This window comes from Rhinoderma darwinii, chromosome 3 (assembly GCF_050947455.1).
Source record: "Rhinoderma darwinii isolate aRhiDar2 chromosome 3, aRhiDar2.hap1, whole genome shotgun sequence".
Classification (NCBI taxonomy): domain Eukaryota; kingdom Metazoa; phylum Chordata; class Amphibia; order Anura; family Rhinodermatidae; genus Rhinoderma; species Rhinoderma darwinii.
In genome coordinates this window covers 177,372,284-177,389,904 of record NC_134689.1, presented here as the reverse complement: position 1 = coordinate 177,389,904, position 17,621 = coordinate 177,372,284, and the positions used below count along the sequence as shown (strand labels likewise).

The following is a 17,621-nucleotide window of genomic DNA, read 5'->3' as shown; positions in this document are numbered from 1 at the left end:
TAGGTTCATGCAAAAGTTATGCAATTTTTTTATATAGTTGTGTATCAGTTCCTCTTGGTTTTAAGGATCACTGCTTAAAGTCCTTCAATGGGAGACTTACCACAGTAGATAAGTGTATGACACTTCTGTGTCTCCATAGCAGCATGTAGATCTGCTTGCCGCATCTGTTGCTAAGCTACAGTAAGGCGCATATTCGGACTGCGATTATCAAAACCACCCACACAAAAAATTTATTCATTTAGAAGGCTGCACATCTCCATATTGAATAATTAAAATATACTATCCACTGCTATCCATTTAAAATATAATAACTGTATTGTTTGTGTATTATCCTGTATAGCAACACCTAAATACCTATCCTTGCTAGTGTCACACATTGGACCTCATGTATTGGACCACACTAGTGCACAGAAATTCCAGATTTTGTTTTTCCACTGCAGTTTATAAGATGAAGGAACTGATTTTTAAGTTTTTTCATCGTCGCATTCCAAGAGCTATAACTTTTTTATTTTTGCATCATCATAGCTGTATAAGGTATAAGGTCTTGTTTTTTGCGGGACAAGTTGTATTTTTTAATAGCACCATTTTGAGGTACATATTATTTATTGATTAACTTTTATTAACTTTTTTTTTAGGGGGGATAGAAAAAAATCAGAAATTTCGCCACTCTTTTTTTTGCGTCCTAAATCTACGCCGTTTAACGTGTGGTATAAATAACACAATAACTTTATTCAGCGGGTTGTTACGATTGCAATGATACCAAATTTGTATAGTTTTTGTATGTTTTACTACTTACACAGTAAAAACGCTTTTTTTTTCAAAATGATTTGTTTTTGTGCCTCCATATTTGAAGAGCCGTAACGTTTTTATTTTTTTGGCGATTCAGTTGTATGAAGCCTTTTTTTTTGCGGGAATACTTTTTTATTGGTACCATTTTGGAGTAGATGCGACTTTTTGATCACTTTTTAATCACATTTTCAAGTCAGGATTCACAGAAAACAGCAATTTTTCCGTCGTTTTTTATTTAATTTTTTACGGCGTTCACCGTGCGGGTTAAGTAATGTAATAGCTTTATAGTCGGGGTCGTTACGGATGCGGCGATACCAAATATGTGTAACTTTTTAACTTTATTTTGTTTTTTTTAATAGTAAAGCATTTTGTAAGGGGAAAAAGTGGGTTTTAATTTTTTTTTTCACATTTTTTTAATTAACTTTATTAAACTTTTTTTTTTACTTTTTTACTAGTCCCACTAGGGGACTTCACTATGCGATCCTCCGATCGCTATTATAGTACACTGTAATACTTCTGTATTGCAGTGTATTACTGCCTGTCCGTTTAAAACGGACAGGCATCTGCTAGGTCATGCCTGCGGCATGATCTAGCAGGCATTCATTACAGGCACACCTGGGGGCCTTTATTAGGCTCCTGACTGCCATGGGAGACACAGACACTCGGTGATATTATCGCCGGGTGTCAGTGCGATGAGAGGGAGCTCCATCCCTCTCTCCAAAACCACTCAGATGCGGTGCTCGCTATTGAGGGGTTAAACGGGGTTAAACGGGTGAGATCGATACTAATATCGATCTCACCCGGCAGAGCAGGGACGCTCCCAGCCCTCAGCTGCCTCTGGATGCTGAGAGCAGGGAGATTTGACAGCTCCCTGCTCTGTTTACTTATTCCGATGCCGCGACGTAAAAAGTCTATGGCATCGGAATAAGGCCCATTAGTGACCGACGTAAAAAGACTATGGGCCGGTCACTAACTGGTTAAGAGCAAGAAAAGGCACTTTTTAGGGCCAGGTCCACACATCCCAATTAAGCAGCTATTGATGCACATTTTAAGAAAATTCCAACAAATGCAGCTGGGGATATGGGAGCCTGCCCTAACGTGTCACTTGAGGTTTTGGCTCTGAAGTTGATAGTATAGAGCCCCCACAGATTTTTATATTTTTTTAATTATTACAAAATGTAGAATGTCAATTTATGCTGAGCATCTGTACAAAGTATATAGTGAACATGATGCTCTGTTTAGTCTACAGTGTGTCTATATTCAGATAATTCTGAGCATTTATACTTGTGTTGCCTACACATGAGGCTTTAATTACTGTTCTGTATACGATGATAATAGAAAATTCCCCCTAGTACTAAAAAATTGTACCCCAACTCTCCACTTCCCCAGTAGTCACAGAGTGTTCCCTCTCTCACACTTTGCTAGTGGAGACTGATGCAGGAGGAGCACACGGTGCTATCATTATATGACAATCTCTTTGTGCTGGTAGAAACAAAAAGTTTAGAGCAGCATCATCTTCGTGAAACCGGACTGGTGACCATGTCGAGAATTCAACCAATCCCCAAGCTCAACCTGAGGTGCGATTCCATAAAGGTTTCCAGTAAAAGAACACTCACTTCAGAGTACGGTTCAGTTGTTCTTTATTACACCAATGCAATGACATTGCAACTTTTTGGTAAACCAAATGTTAAAGCCTTTCTCAAGCTGTGTGCGGTGTCTACCATCGGTGTCAGAGCTTAAAGAAGGCATGTCACTTCTCCTGACATAATTACATTCCTCATGAAATAAAAATTCTGGAGCATCTTTTCTTAGAACTCTACCTTGTGCCGATCCTCTGTTATTCCTCCCAGAAATTGATGAAGGGGTGTGCCCTTACACAGTCTAACATTGTTAAATCAGGGCAGACTGAGACTGTGTAGGAAAACACCCTTTGTCAAGGGGTATGCTAACACCCAGTTATCAATGTATACATAAATTTCTGCGACGAATACACGTGGAATGGCACAGCACATAGTTCTAAGAAAATATGTTCCAGAATTGTTGTTCCATGAGGAATACAAGTATTTACTAAAATAGATATGCCAGGAGAGCTGACAGGTCCTCTTTAATGTTGTCATCTCCATATATTCTGCACCCAGTAGAAATGCCTGACTACGGAATTCATGATAGGCAAGAAATAAAACGGAGATAGATATACAATATACATTAATTACCCAAACTTTTGTTAGGTGGAACTTTTCTTTAGGCCTTTGTCAGTCATCGTATTGTCCCAAATAGAGAGTTTCTAAAAAAAAATAAATTATATTCGTAAAATGAGCTGGTTAGATATTTTTTTGTTTGTTATGAGAATGAATTATTTCCCTTTTTTGTTATGTAGCTGTAAGTATTATAGGCACTGTTCTAAATATAGCATTGAATTCTGTGTATGTGGTAAAAACACGCAGAATACGGATATGGCAATATTATATGAAACTTCTTTAGCTGTACAGATTAGAATTCTGCTAAATTTGCAAACACGTCTGAAATGCAAATTAAAAAATTATACAAAAAGATAAAACAAAACTAGAACTGGAACCTCCGTGATTTTATCTTGTGTATATCACTCTACTAGTGTCAGTCCAAACAGAACAATTAGCATTCATATGGCTGTATCAATTGTATGTGGTAAAATGCCTTTTAATACAGCATCCAGTATTTCAGGATTTGTTTTTTTTAACTGCCTGATAGTCTAATTTTTTTCAATATTTGGTGCATTGGACTAAAGGTTGTATTAAGCTAAATCTGGATACGCTCTGGGTAGCTTTGCTCAGATTCTGTTTTGAGGGTTCTTGATGGTAAATACATTTATACTACGCAGATTCAAATTTAATGTTTTGTTATTTGAAGGAGAGCAACCAAAAGCATTTTCTAAAATCTGTTTTATAGCATAAAAGGATCTGAAAAACTTTTGTTTGTTAAATATCATAGATTAAAGGGTAACTAAACGTTCAACAAACTTCTGACATGTCATAGTGACATGTCAGAAGTTTTGATTGGTGGCGATCCGAGCACTGAGACCCCCACCAATCGATAAAACAAAGCGGCAGAAGTGCTCGTGTGAACACTGAGCCGCTTTTGTTTCTGTTCGGCTTTTTCTGGAAAGCCAATGTATCGGAGTACGGGCATTTAGATTTTCTATTGGGTCCGTACTTGGGTTCGTACATTGATTTCCGGAAAAAGCCGAACAGAAACTAAGCACTTCTCACACAAGCACTTCTGCCGCTTCATTCTAGTGATCGGTGGGGGTCTCAGTGCTCGGACCCCCACCAATCAAAACTTCTGTGATGTCACCATGACATGTCAGTTTGTTGAACGTTTAGTTACCCTTTAAAGTTACAGATCCAAATCATAAAATTCCTCTGCTTCAGTTTTCCATCTTCTATCCAGTGCTCTGCCACTACACACTCATAGGGACATTACGGGGGCATGCGCATTAAAATCACCATCCGTGTCAATGTCCACAAGATAACTATCATGGTTTAGGATGATTAAAAAGCAAACATTGATGTGGATCGTTTCCCTATGACAACACTGAACTACCAGAACACAGTACATACATTACATGCAGTAATTCAGGCAATGATATCTCTATAAAGGAATGAGTTTGAGGGAAGAAAGTACTTTATATCCATCATAGATCATTAAAGGGGTTTTATATCATGCCTTTGGAAATAAAGCAGGTACTATTCTGAAAGTAGAATTCTAGAATGTTATTTTACTGAAATGTGATCTTTCATCCCTGTTGTCATATTTATAATATTCATTACAATTTGGTATTTATTTTTTATTTTTATGTAGTGTCATTGTCTTATATGCAATATTTGAGATAAAGATTGTTTGTTATGTGGGGCCATACATGGTTACTGGGCTTATATCCAGAACATAAACACATGGGGTGAGTAATTTGACCACTTGACACAAGGATGATGGTTTTAGCATAAGCCATGCCCCTGAGGAGGAAATGGGTCCTTCTCATTGAATTTTTATTTTTTAGCTTTGCCAGTCATGAAACCTATTAAAAGGCTAATGTCCTTTGCTATTCAGCTACATACTGAAGCACTCTAGCTGACTTCCCGTTCCTGCAGCTGCTCCTAATTGCCGTGTGCCAGCTTATACCACTTTCACTTCATAGAGCGAGCGGGAGAGGGACCCAGGGGAGATGCTTCATTTCATTAGAGACGAAGGAAAACATAAATAGCACATTGTGGAAGCTGAGAACTCATTAGGGATCCGTAAATCTCTAAACATGAAATCACACAGGTTTTTATTGATACTGTACATATTCAGCTGACTTGGCTTTTTTCTTTTTCTGTGTATTATGCAGTACTTCACATACAGCTGCATGCAGATTACTGTCTGCAGATTACAGCCCTTTCTTCTGGAGGAGGCACCTGATCATAATCAGACTTCATTAATATGTCTCATTTGTATCAATTCAAAACTGTTTAAGGTAGACGTGCAAAACATATTTATTTTGTGAAGTAATGTTTTCTAGTTTAAAGGCTATGTACACCTTTGAAAACATATATATCTTTTTTAATTGAATGTGTATCAGTGTGATTGGTGCAACTTTGTTACATTTTACATTTTATTAAAGAAATACTTGTACTTTTTGAGTTGCAGCTGCTTTGTATCCTGTATACAGAGCAGCCGTATCTTGTGCTGAGACTTGAATCCATCAGGTCAGCGGGACTGACCGGTTCAGTGACATCGGGTCCTGGGTGTCTCCGATAACATCTAAGTTCATAACTAAGGCTTCTTTCACATCTGTGTCGGGGTTCCATTCATGGGTGCTTTTGGACCTTTCCGTCGGGGGAACCCATGAATGGAAACCATAGCTTTCCGTTTGCATTACCATGGATTTCTATGGTAACGTAGTCGACTACGCTATAGATTCCGCCCAAAAAAACTGAAACCTTACGGAAAGGAGACAAACGGAATCTATTAGCAACGGAAGCATTACCATGGAAATTAATTGTGATTCAAACGGAAGGATTGTTTGGTTTCTGTTCATGGGTTCCTCTGACGGAAAGGCCAGACGGAACCCGTAAACAAAGCCTTAGATGTGATTGATAACCGGTGGACCCTGCTTGTCAGAGATATGCAGGATCCGCTTTTTCTAAACCCGTCAGTGCTGCTAACCTGACGAATTCAGCTGTCAGCGCAAGATACATCTGCTCTGTATACACAGTACAAAGCAGCTGTATCTCAAAATGTTAAAATCAAGTTGCATCAATCACACTGATACACATTTTTTTTTTTTTTTTTTTTAAATAAGTTTTCAATAGTGTAAATAGCCTATAATTGTGCACTGTGCTGGACATTAAGGCATATATTTGTGTTTTATGTCTTATTATAGGAAGACAGGTGAGCGGCCACTTTGCAGTCCAATTTACATTTTTAAAAAAAGCACAGTTTGCACAATGGCCGCTATGTGGGTCAATACCCTTCTATATTTATTATATGTTTTCAATAGTATGCTAGTAGCTAATTTTTTATCTCCAAATTTGATTTTCCTAGCAAATATTACAAAGAGATCCATGTTGCTATGTGAAGTATCAAATTGATATATATGCCACTTTTCAGATAAAATAAATAAATTACGGTACTTAATAAAAATTTAATTGCAAGATACAAAGCCATTATCCTATGTCAGCATGGTCTATAGAAAAGTAATATTTTGCAGTAGAAGAACTTCCTAGATTGCTGTCCAAACTGTTCTGGAGAAACGCAAGGAAACAAATAATGTTGAGCACCGGTTCTGTCCCCCATAGACGCCTAATGGGTAAATTAAGGACTATAGGTTTAGAAAATATAGTTTGTAATTGCATTGAGAATTGGCTCAAGGACCGTATCCAGAGAGTTGTGGTCAATGATTCCTACTCTGAATGGTCCCCGGTTATAAGTGGTGTACCCCAGGGTTCAGTGCTGGGACCACTATTATTCAACTTATTTATTAATGATATAGAGGATGGGATTAATAGCACTATTTCTATTTTTGCAGATGACACCAAGCTATGTAATATAGTTCAGTCTATGGAAGATGTTCATGAATTGCAGGCAGATTTAAACAAACTAAGTGTTTGGGCGTCCACTTGGCAGATGAAGTTTAATGTAGATAAATGTAAAGTTATGCATCTGGGTACCAACAACCTGCATGCATCATATGTCCTAGGGGGAGCTACACTGGCGGATTCACTTGTTGAGAAGGATCTGGGTGTACTTGTAAATCATAAACTCAATAACAGCATGCAGTGTCAATCAGCTGCTTCAAAGGCCAGCAGGATATTGTCGTGTATTAAAAGAGGCATGGACTCGCGGGACAGGGATGTAATATTACCACTTTACAAAGCATTAGTGAGACCTCATCTAGAATATGCAGTTCAGTTCTGGGCTCCAGTTCATAGAAAGGATGCCCTGGAGTTGGAAAAAATACAAAGAAGAGCAACGAAGCTAATTAGGGGCATGGAGAATTTAAGTTATGAGGAAAGATTGAAAGAATTAAACCTATTTAGCCTTGAAAAAAGACGACTAAGGGGGGACATGATTAACTTATATAAATATATTAATGACACATACAAAAAATATGGTGAAATCCTGTTCCTTGTAAAACCCCCTCAAAAAACAAGGGGGCACTCCCTCCGTCTGGAGAAAAAAAGGTTCAAGCTGCAGAGGCGACAAGGCTTCTTTACTGTGAGAACTGTGAATCTATGGAATAGTCTACTGCAGGAGCTGGTCACAGCAGGGACAGTAGATGGCTTTAAAAAAGGGTTAGATAATTTCCTAGAACAAAAAAATATTAGCTCCTATGTGTAGAAATTTTTCCTTCCCTTTTCCCTTCCCTTGGTTGAACTTGATGGACATGTGTCTTTTTTCAGCCGTACTAACTATGTAACTATGTAACCAGAAGAGCAGCGGTCAGCCACAGAAGTACAACTCCTAGTTGATGTATTAGACTTTTTATTTGCTCTGGACTCAGAGACAACTGGGAATTAAAGTCTACCTATAATTTCAGACAACTGTTGACATGTAGTGTCATCAGTGCTGCCGCCGATTTCTAGAATCTATGGAGCTGTGCTGAGTATAAAGTATGTCAATACAATTTAACAATATTTGTCGGTGCCTTTTGTGCTGTGGCTCTTGTATATCTTATACGAAATGTAAGCCAGTATAAAAAAAAATTGTCATGGAAGTCGATTTCACAGTAAATTTCAATGTTTACAATGATATCCATGATATTTTGAGTTCTAAATATATTCCTTTTTTTCCCCCTCAGTGTCATTATAACAACTGTATTGTATCTTTCGGATGCTCTTCGTAAAAACTTCTTAAATGAGGGCTTTGATTATAAGGTAAGGATGATTTTTCAGGTACAGATGCTGTGAGACTTATACAAATGTGCAATTACTTTGGTTTAACTTTTATTTTACTTTTTCTAAAAAATTATTAGAACAGTCATAATTTGCAATGCCTAATATCAGCTATTAATATTTATATTATTATTACTATTATTTATATTACAGGGGGGGCTCAGTATTTAGCGCTGTTGCTTTAATCACTAGAATCCCAGGTCTGAACCTGGGCAACATCTGCATACAGCACGTATGTTGTCCATGTGTTTGGGTGTTTTTTCTCTGGGTTCAATTATTATATATATATATATATATATATATATATATATATATATATATATATATATATATATATATATATATATATATATATATATGAATTCATGTAACGATGATGCAGCTGTGTGACATATAGTAGTGCACAATTACTGTTTAAAAGGGAAAACAAAAAAAACAGGTAGCTGCCAGAACCAAGTGTCTAATCTGTAAAAAACAATATATTGAATAAATAAAAAAGAAAAAAAAAAAAAAATATATATATATATATATATATAGCAAACAAGAAAGCAGCAGCACTCACACGGAATCAATCGATCAGGTGCCCAGCAAAACGTCCCGATCCTCGGACGTGTATTGGTATATAAAGAAAGAAGATTTGCAGCACTCCAATGTGAAAAAAGTGGTGGTTTATTCAATCCAAGAACAACAGCAACGTTTCAATCCTACAATAGGATCTTTATCAAGCCTAGTGACACATCTACTACAGGAAACTAATATAGGGTTGAGACTAATTAACATAATTAGTCTCATTATAATACAATCAAGTATGCAGTGTTGAAAAACTCATATAATACATGTTATAAGGTATCATTATAAAACACAAGCATGATACAGAAAGTGCGAATGTGTATATATAACAGTGTAAGTGGCAATATACAGTGACACAAACGTTAAAAACAACTGATTACAACATAATCATTTATGCCTCAGTGGTGTTAGAATTAATCGTCATAACCACACTCACCAACCAGAACTTCAGATACATCAGGTGAATCATTAATATGTAAATTCGTAGGCATACATTGTAGCAAACCGCTGCACACCTAAAGTCATTAGACTTCAATACATACGTATAAAGCCACAAGACGAGAGTGTATCGTCGATCAGTAGCGAGACGCATCGGACGCATCAAAATGATGTAATGCGTGTCAATGCGTTCCACTGAACTGGTCACGTGTGAAGCGGCTTCATAGGTTGCCAAGCAACTGATGCAACTATGTAGCGGATAACTCGTAACACGGCTGTGTCAGACAAAAAGTCTGTATTGTAGTCAAAACAAGTAAATTAATCAGTGCTCCTCATGTTAAGGAATGGAGATATTAAAATAGTTTTGCAATATTATGTTATTATATCAGCTTCTTATGAATGATCCACACGTTGGCCCAGAGAGCTCTGTCCGCAATTAAGAATTCAGAGCGTCCTTCTACCTAGGGTTTTAGGAACCACAAAGCATCGTCTTCACGTGCATAGGATGTCCCATCCCCTCATCCGTGTAACGGACCAAGATTGTCGTATCAGCGACACCATTTCTCATAAAGCATATGTATATATATTTTTTTCTCACTCTTTTTATAAAAAGAAATCTTTTACATATAAATATCTCTACATCACTTAACACCACAGTAGGAGACTAGAAAAAATTCAATAAATAATAAATATCTTTATTGATATCATAAGACAAGATGAATATAGCACAGCCGTGTCAGGTATCCCTAATATCGTAATTTTACTATTAAAAATAAAAAAAGAGAGATTCCGAAATTCTGTTGGGAGTGGTATTTCGATCTAGAAAAATACAAAAATATAAAAATTAGTATTAATCACATATTGACAAGAAATTCATCATAAGAAATGCAAATACTAGTGTGTCATCATTCTTTATACTAGGGAGGACATCAAAGAACTCAAGGAGAGAGATATGTGAGCGTCATACAGCTAACCTATCTACAGCAAATTCAACATTAAGTCCAAATGGTTTCAATGTATTTAATTGGAATATCCACCTCAATTCTTTTTTATGTAATATCGCATGACGATCGCCGCCTAATTGTAGTATAGGAACATGGTCCAGGATCATAAATCTTAGATCCCTCTCATTGTGACCATATTCCGAAAAATGCTTAGACACTGGTAAGTCAAGTTTCTTTTTGCGTATCGAAAAGCGATGATTATTTAACCGGGTTTTGAAAGCACAAGTTGTCTCCCCTACATATAGGAGGCCACAGGGACACCATAACACATATATGACCCAATCCGAATCACAAGTGAAATTGTGTCTAATTTTAAATTGTTGTCCAGTAACTGGATGTTTAAAGGAATCACCCTTGCACATCAAAGTGCAATTGACGCATCTGTAACACGGAATATTACCCGGTTTCAGGGGTTTAAAGATTGATTGTGATACTTTCTTTTGTTCTGACACTCTGGTTTTCACCAGTCTATCACGAAGATTTTGTGAACGTCTATAAGACATAAGAGGATTATTATTCAATTCATCAATGTGTCCAAAGCTCTTGCTAATAATTGGCCAATGTCTGTTCATAATCTTAGAGATATCCCCACTTATATCATTGTAAGTTGAAATGAATGGAATACGTTTCCGTTTTCCACCCACTAGAGCTTTTTTAGGTTGTAGCAAGCTATCCCTCGCTGTATTGTCAATCTTATTTCTATGTGTACACAGTAGTGCTTTAGGGTAGCCTCTATGAAGAAAATTGCCCATCATAATATCTAAAGATGTATCAAGATCTTCCTGTCTGTCAGTGTTACGTTTGGCCCTAATCATCTGGCTATAGGGCAAGGACCTGACCATATTCCTCGGATGACAACTGTCAAATCGTAGTAAAGTATTCCGGTCAGTCTCTTTGGTATACATTTTAGTTCTTAATGTGTTATCAATCAATACTGTAACATCCAAAAATTGGATATTGTCCACAGAGTGTGTCATAGTAAACTGAATATCCTCATCCAAGGAATTGAGAAATTGATGAAAATCAGTTAGTGTAGTGACAGAATCAGTCCAAATGAGGAAGATGTCGTCTATGTAACGCCACCACCTCAAAACATGTGAGAAGTGGTGGGATACATAGATCGACATCTCCTCAATATTGTCCATAAAAATATTGGCATACGTGGGAGCCATATTGGATCCCATGGCCGTCCCTTTCAATTGGATATAATAACTATCCTTAAAAAGAAAATAGTTAGAAGTCAAAATAAGTTCTACCAATGACATAATGAACTCGCATGAATTATTATCATAGTTAGAAGTCATTAATTTCCGTCTTACAGCATCAAGCCCTTTAACATGACTAATAGAAGTGTAAAGAGAAGTGACATCAAAAGAGACCAAAATGGATCCCTCTGGTAAATCCACTGATCTTAATTTTTGTAAAAAATCAGTGGTGTCCCTGATATAAGATTTAGAGTTAATGGCAAAATTTCTCAGCACTTTATCCACAAAGATGGAGATATTACTCATTAATGAACCCCGGCCAGATACAATGGGGCGGCCTGGGGGGTTCATTAAATCCTTGTGGATTTTTGGTAATAAATACAGGCAAGGAGTCACAGGAAATTCAACCATGAGAAATTTATGTAACTTCTGATCGATTATGTCTTCATCTAACGCTGTCTTAATAAGTAAGGCAATCTTATTTGTGATGTCATGTTTAGGATCATTTTTCAATAATCTATATACATTCGTATCGGATAGTTGTCTATAACATTCCCTCATATACATGACTGCATCCATAACCACGATTGCTCCACCTTTGTCAGCAGGTTTTATTGTGAGATCGTGGTCATGGATCAGCTCATCCAATGCCACCATATCAAGAGTAGTCATGTTTGGCTGTTTAAAACCCAATTCACATGTTTGGGTCCTAAGTGTAGCAATATCTTTCTGTACCAGTTCTCTAAAGGTTTCTATCGCATGTGATATTACAGGAGGTTGAAACAAACTTTTATTATATAATCCTAAATTTTTAAGCGATAATTTTGGAAGGGTATCCTGAACTATTACATTGGTAGGTTGTGAATCAAACCAAACCCTCAATTTAATAGCTCTGACAAAACTATATAAATCCAACTCAAGTTGAAACCAATCAACCTGTTGATTGGGGCAGAATGACAATCCCTTAGATAATAATTGCAATTGCATATTAGACAACTGATGACTAGAAATATTTACCACTGTTGTTTGGGCAGAGTCCCCTTGTTGCTGTCTTGCAGCGGTTTCTGTCCCTTCTGGTAAACAGATTTTTGAAAGCGGGTTCTTCCTTCCTCGATTTCTCCTGCGGCCTGCTCGTCTGGTTTTCTTCTTTTTGATTTCTCCAATGGACTGGAATCTAAAAAATCTTGGTCGTTTCTTGGAGGATTTTTCTTATTGTGCTCTTGAATACGAAAGTCCCCCTTGTTGTGAGCCGAATCTTTACCTCTTTTATTCTCCCGTCTAAAGGCACCATCGGAATAATTGAGGAAATTATCCCAAGTGTAAACACGTCCCGTTGAGTAATCGGTTTGATCACGGAACCATTTTTTCTTTTTGGTTTCTTCTATATCACTCCTTACTTTATTGAGTGTCATGCGTAATTTCTCCATATGGGTGGTGTAATCTTCTATTTGTATAAGCGTTTTAAGAGTGTTCTCCAGATCATGGACCTTCACTTTTAAACCTCTTAAATCCCTCTGTAGGAAATCCATGTTCAGCAAAATGGTTTCCAAAGCATATTTGCTTGCGAGCTGTTCATTCTTACTCCTAAATTCTTCGTGTTGCATATGCATGGTAGGTTTAAGTTGAATTCTCATTCCCCTTGGGATCATGTTGTTCTTATAATATTGACCCAATGTTAGTAGATGAAGTTCAACATTAATCAAACGTCTTGACTCAAATTCCAGATTTCTCTTGATGTCAGTTATAGAAGGAATGCTTAAAAATGACACATCACCCTCCGCTCCATTTAGAATCCTCACGATATCCTCCTTAGTAAAAACAGCAGTGTTGGATGAAGTACTCCCAGCAGGTATATTGACCTGCTCCATGATGAGAAACTTTTTGGTGATTAAAGAACGTGGTGCAAGCTAATGGAATCCAGATATAGCAAACAAGAAAGCAGCAGCACTCACACGGAATCAATCGATCAGGTGCCCAGCAAAACGTCCCGATCCTCGGACGTGTATTGGTATATAAAGAAAGAAGATTTGCAGCACTCCAATGTGAAAAAAGTGGTGGTTTATTCAATCCAAGAACAACAGCAACGTTTCAATCCTACAATAGGATCTTTATCAAGCCTAGTGACACATCTACTACAGGAAACTAATATAGGGTTGAGACTAATTAACATAATTAGTCTCATTATAATACAATCAAGTATGCAGTGTTGAAAAACTCATATAATACATGTTATAAGGTATCATTATAAAACACAAGCATGATACAGAAAGTGCGAATGTGTATATATAACAGTGTAAGTGGCAATATACAGTGACACAAACGTTAAAAACAACTGATTACAACATAATCATTTATGCCTCAGTGGTGTTAGAATTAATCGTCATAACCACACTCACCAACCAGAACTTCAGATACATCAGGTGAATCATTAGTATGTAAATTCGTAGGCATACATTGTAGCAAACCGCTGCACACCTAAAGTCATTAGACTTCAATACATACGTATAAAGCCACAAGACGAGAGTGTATCGTCGATCAGTAGCGAGACGCATCGGACGCATCAAAATGATGTAATGCGTGTCAATGCGTTCCACTGAACTGGTCACGTGTGAAGCGGCTTCATAGGTTGCCAAGCAACTGATGCAACTATGTAGCGGATAACTCGTAACACGGCTGTGTCAGACAAAAAGTCTGTATTGTAGTCAAAACAAGTAAATTAATCAGTGCTCCTCATGTTAAGGAATGGAGATATTAAAATAGTTTTGCAATATTATGTTATTATATCAGCTTCTTATGAATGATCCACACGTTGGCCCAGAGAGCTCTGTCCGCAATTAAGAATTCAGAGCGTCCTTCTACCTAGGGTTTTAGGAACCACAAAGCATCGTCTTCACGTGCATAGGATGTCCCATCCCCTCATCCGTGTAACGGACCAAGATTGTCGTATCAGCGACACCATTTCTCATAAAGCATATGTATATATATTTTTTTCTCACTCTTTTTATAAAAAGAAATCTTTTACATATAAATATCTCTACATCACTTAACACCACAGTAGGAGACTAGAAAAAATTCAATAAATAATAAATATCTTTATTGATATCATAAGACAAGATGAATATAGCACAGCCGTGTCAGGTATCCCTAATATCGTAATTTTACTATTAAAAATAAAAAAAGAGAGATTCCGAAATTCTGTTGGGAGTGGTATTTCGATCTAGAAAAATACAAAAATATAAAAATTAGTATTAATCACATATTGACAAGAAATTCATCATAAGAAATGCAAATACTAGTGTGTCATCATTCTTTATACTAGGGAGGACATCAAAGAACTCAAGGAGAGAGATATGTGAGCGTCATACAGCTAACCTATCTACAGCAAATTCAACATTAAGTCCAAATGGTTTCAATGTATTTAATTGGAATATCCACCTCAATTCTTTTTTATGTAATATCGCATGACGATCGCCGCCTAATTGTAGTATAGGAACATGGTCCAGGATCATAAATCTTAGATCCCTCTCATTGTGACCATATTCCGAAAAATGCTTAGACACTGGTAAGTCAAGTTTCTTTTTGCGTATCGAAAAGCGATGATTATTTAACCGGGTTTTGAAAGCACAAGTTGTCTCCCCTACATATAGGAGGCCACAGGGACACCATAACACATATATGACCCAATCCGAATCACAAGTGAAATTGTGTCTAATTTTAAATTGTTGTCCAGTAACTGGATGTTTAAAGGAATCACCCTTGCACATCAAAGTGCAATTGACGCATCTGTAACACGGAATATTACCCGGTTTCAGGGGTTTAAAGATTGATTGTGATACTTTCTTTTGTTCTGACACTCTGGTTTTCACCAGTCTATCACGAAGATTTTGTGAACGTCTATAAGACATAAGAGGATTATTATTCAATTCATCAATGTGTCCAAAGCTCTTGCTAATAATTGGCCAATGTCTGTTCATAATCTTAGAGATATCCCCACTTATATCATTGTAAGTTGAAATGAATGGAATACGTTTCCGTTTTCCACCCACTAGAGCTTTTTTAGGTTGTAGCAAGCTATCCCTCGCTGTATTGTCAATCTTATTTCTATGTGTACACAGTAGTGCTTTAGGGTAGCCTCTATGAAGAAAATTGCCCATCATAATATCTAAAGATGTATCAAGATCTTCCTGTCTGTCAGTGTTACGTTTGGCCCTAATCATCTGGCTATAGGGCAAGGACCTGACCATATTCCTCGGATGACAACTGTCAAATCGTAGTAAAGTATTCCGGTCAGTCTCTTTGGTATACATTTTAGTTCTTAATGTGTTGTTATCAATCAATACTGTAACATCCAAAAATTGGATATTGTCCACAGAGTGTGTCATAGTAAACTGAATATCCTCATCCAAGGAATTGAGAAATTGATGAAAATCAGTTAGTGTAGTGACAGAATCAGTCCAAATGAGGAAGATGTCGTCTATGTAACGCCACCACCTCAAAACATGTGAGAAGTGGTGGGATACATAGATCGACATCTCCTCAATATTGTCCATAAAAATATTGGCATACGTGGGAGCCATATTGGATCCCATGGCCGTCCCTTTCAATTGGATATAATAACTATCCTTAAAAAGAAAATAGTTAGAAGTCAAAATAAGTTCTACCAATGACATAATGAACTCGCATGAATTATTATCATAGTTAGAAGTCATTAATTTCCGTCTTACAGCATCAAGCCCTTTAACATGACTAATAGAAGTGTAAAGAGAAGTGACATCAAAAGAGACCAAAATGGATCCCTCTGGTAAATCCACTGATCTTAATTTTTGTAAAAAATCAGTGGTGTCCCTGATATAAGATTTAGAGTTAATGGCAAAATTTCTCAGCACTTTATCCACAAAGATGGAGATATTACTCATTAATGAACCCCGGCCAGATACAATGGGGCGGCCTGGGGGGTTCATTAAATCCTTGTGGATTTTTGGTAATAAATACAGGCAAGGAGTCACAGGAAATTCAACCATGAGAAATTTATGTAACTTCTGATCGATTATGTCTTCATCTAACGCTGTCTTAATAAGTAAGGCAATCTTATTTGTGATGTCATGTTTAGGATCATTTTTCAATAATCTATATACATTCGTATCGGATAGTTGTCTATAACATTCCCTCATATACATGACTGCATCCATAACCACGATTGCTCCACCTTTGTCAGCAGGTTTTATTGTGAGATCGTGGTCATGGATCAGCTCATCCAATGCCACCATATCAAGAGTAGTCATGTTTGGCTGTTTAAAACCCAATTCACATGTTTGGGTCCTAAGTGTAGCAATATCTTTCTGTACCAGTTCTCTAAAGGTTTCTATCGCATGTGATATTACAGGAGGTTGAAACAAACTTTTATTATATAATCCTAAATTTTTAAGCGATAATTTTGGAAGGGTATCCTGAACTATTACATTGGTAGGTTGTGAATCAAACCAAACCCTCAATTTAATAGCTCTGACAAAACTATATAAATCCAACTCAAGTTGAAACCAATCAACCTGTTGATTGGGGCAGAATGACAATCCCTTAGATAATAATTGCAATTGCATATTAGACAACTGATGACTAGAAATATTTACCACTGTTGTTTGGGCAGAGTCCCCTTGTTGCTGTCTTGCAGCGGTTTCTGTCCCTTCTGGTAAACAGATTTTTGAAAGCGGGTTCTTCCTTCCTCGATTTCTCCTGCGGCCTGCTCGTCTGGTTTTCTTCTTTTTGATTTCTCCAATGGACTGGAATCTAAAAAATCTTGGTCGTTTCTTGGAGGATTTTTCTTATTGTGCTCTTGAATACGAAAGTCCCCCTTGTTGTGAGCCGAATCTTTACCTCTTTTATTCTCCCGTCTAAAGGCACCATCGGAATAATTGAGGAAATTATCCCAAGTGTAAACACGTCCCGTTGAGTAATCGGTTTGATCACGGAACCATTTTTTCTTTTTGGTTTCTTCTATATCACTCCTTACTTTATTGAGTGTCATGCGTAATTTCTCCATATGGGTGGTGTAATCTTCTATTTGTATAAGCGTTTTAAGAGTGTTCTCCAGATCATGGACCTTCACTTTTAAACCTCTTAAATCCCTCTGTAGGAAATCCATGTTCAGCAAAATGGTTTCCAAAGCATATTTGCTTGCGAGCTGTTCATTCTTACTCCTAAATTCTTCG

General features: G+C 37.0%; 1 protein-coding gene across 5 annotated transcripts in view; it reads left to right on the top strand.

Annotated features, from left to right (window-relative positions):
* Positions 1 to 17,621, top strand: part of DOCK4 (dedicator of cytokinesis 4) — a 376,034-nt gene that overhangs the window by 249,473 nt on the left and 108,940 nt on the right. For all 5 annotated transcript variants that reach the window (XM_075857083.1, XM_075857082.1, XM_075857085.1 and 2 more), the window contains one exon: positions 8,105 to 8,180. In XM_075857083.1, the coding sequence (XP_075713198.1) occupies positions 8,105 to 8,180 (76 nt within the window). The remainder of the gene's footprint in view (positions 1 to 8,104; positions 8,181 to 17,621) is intronic.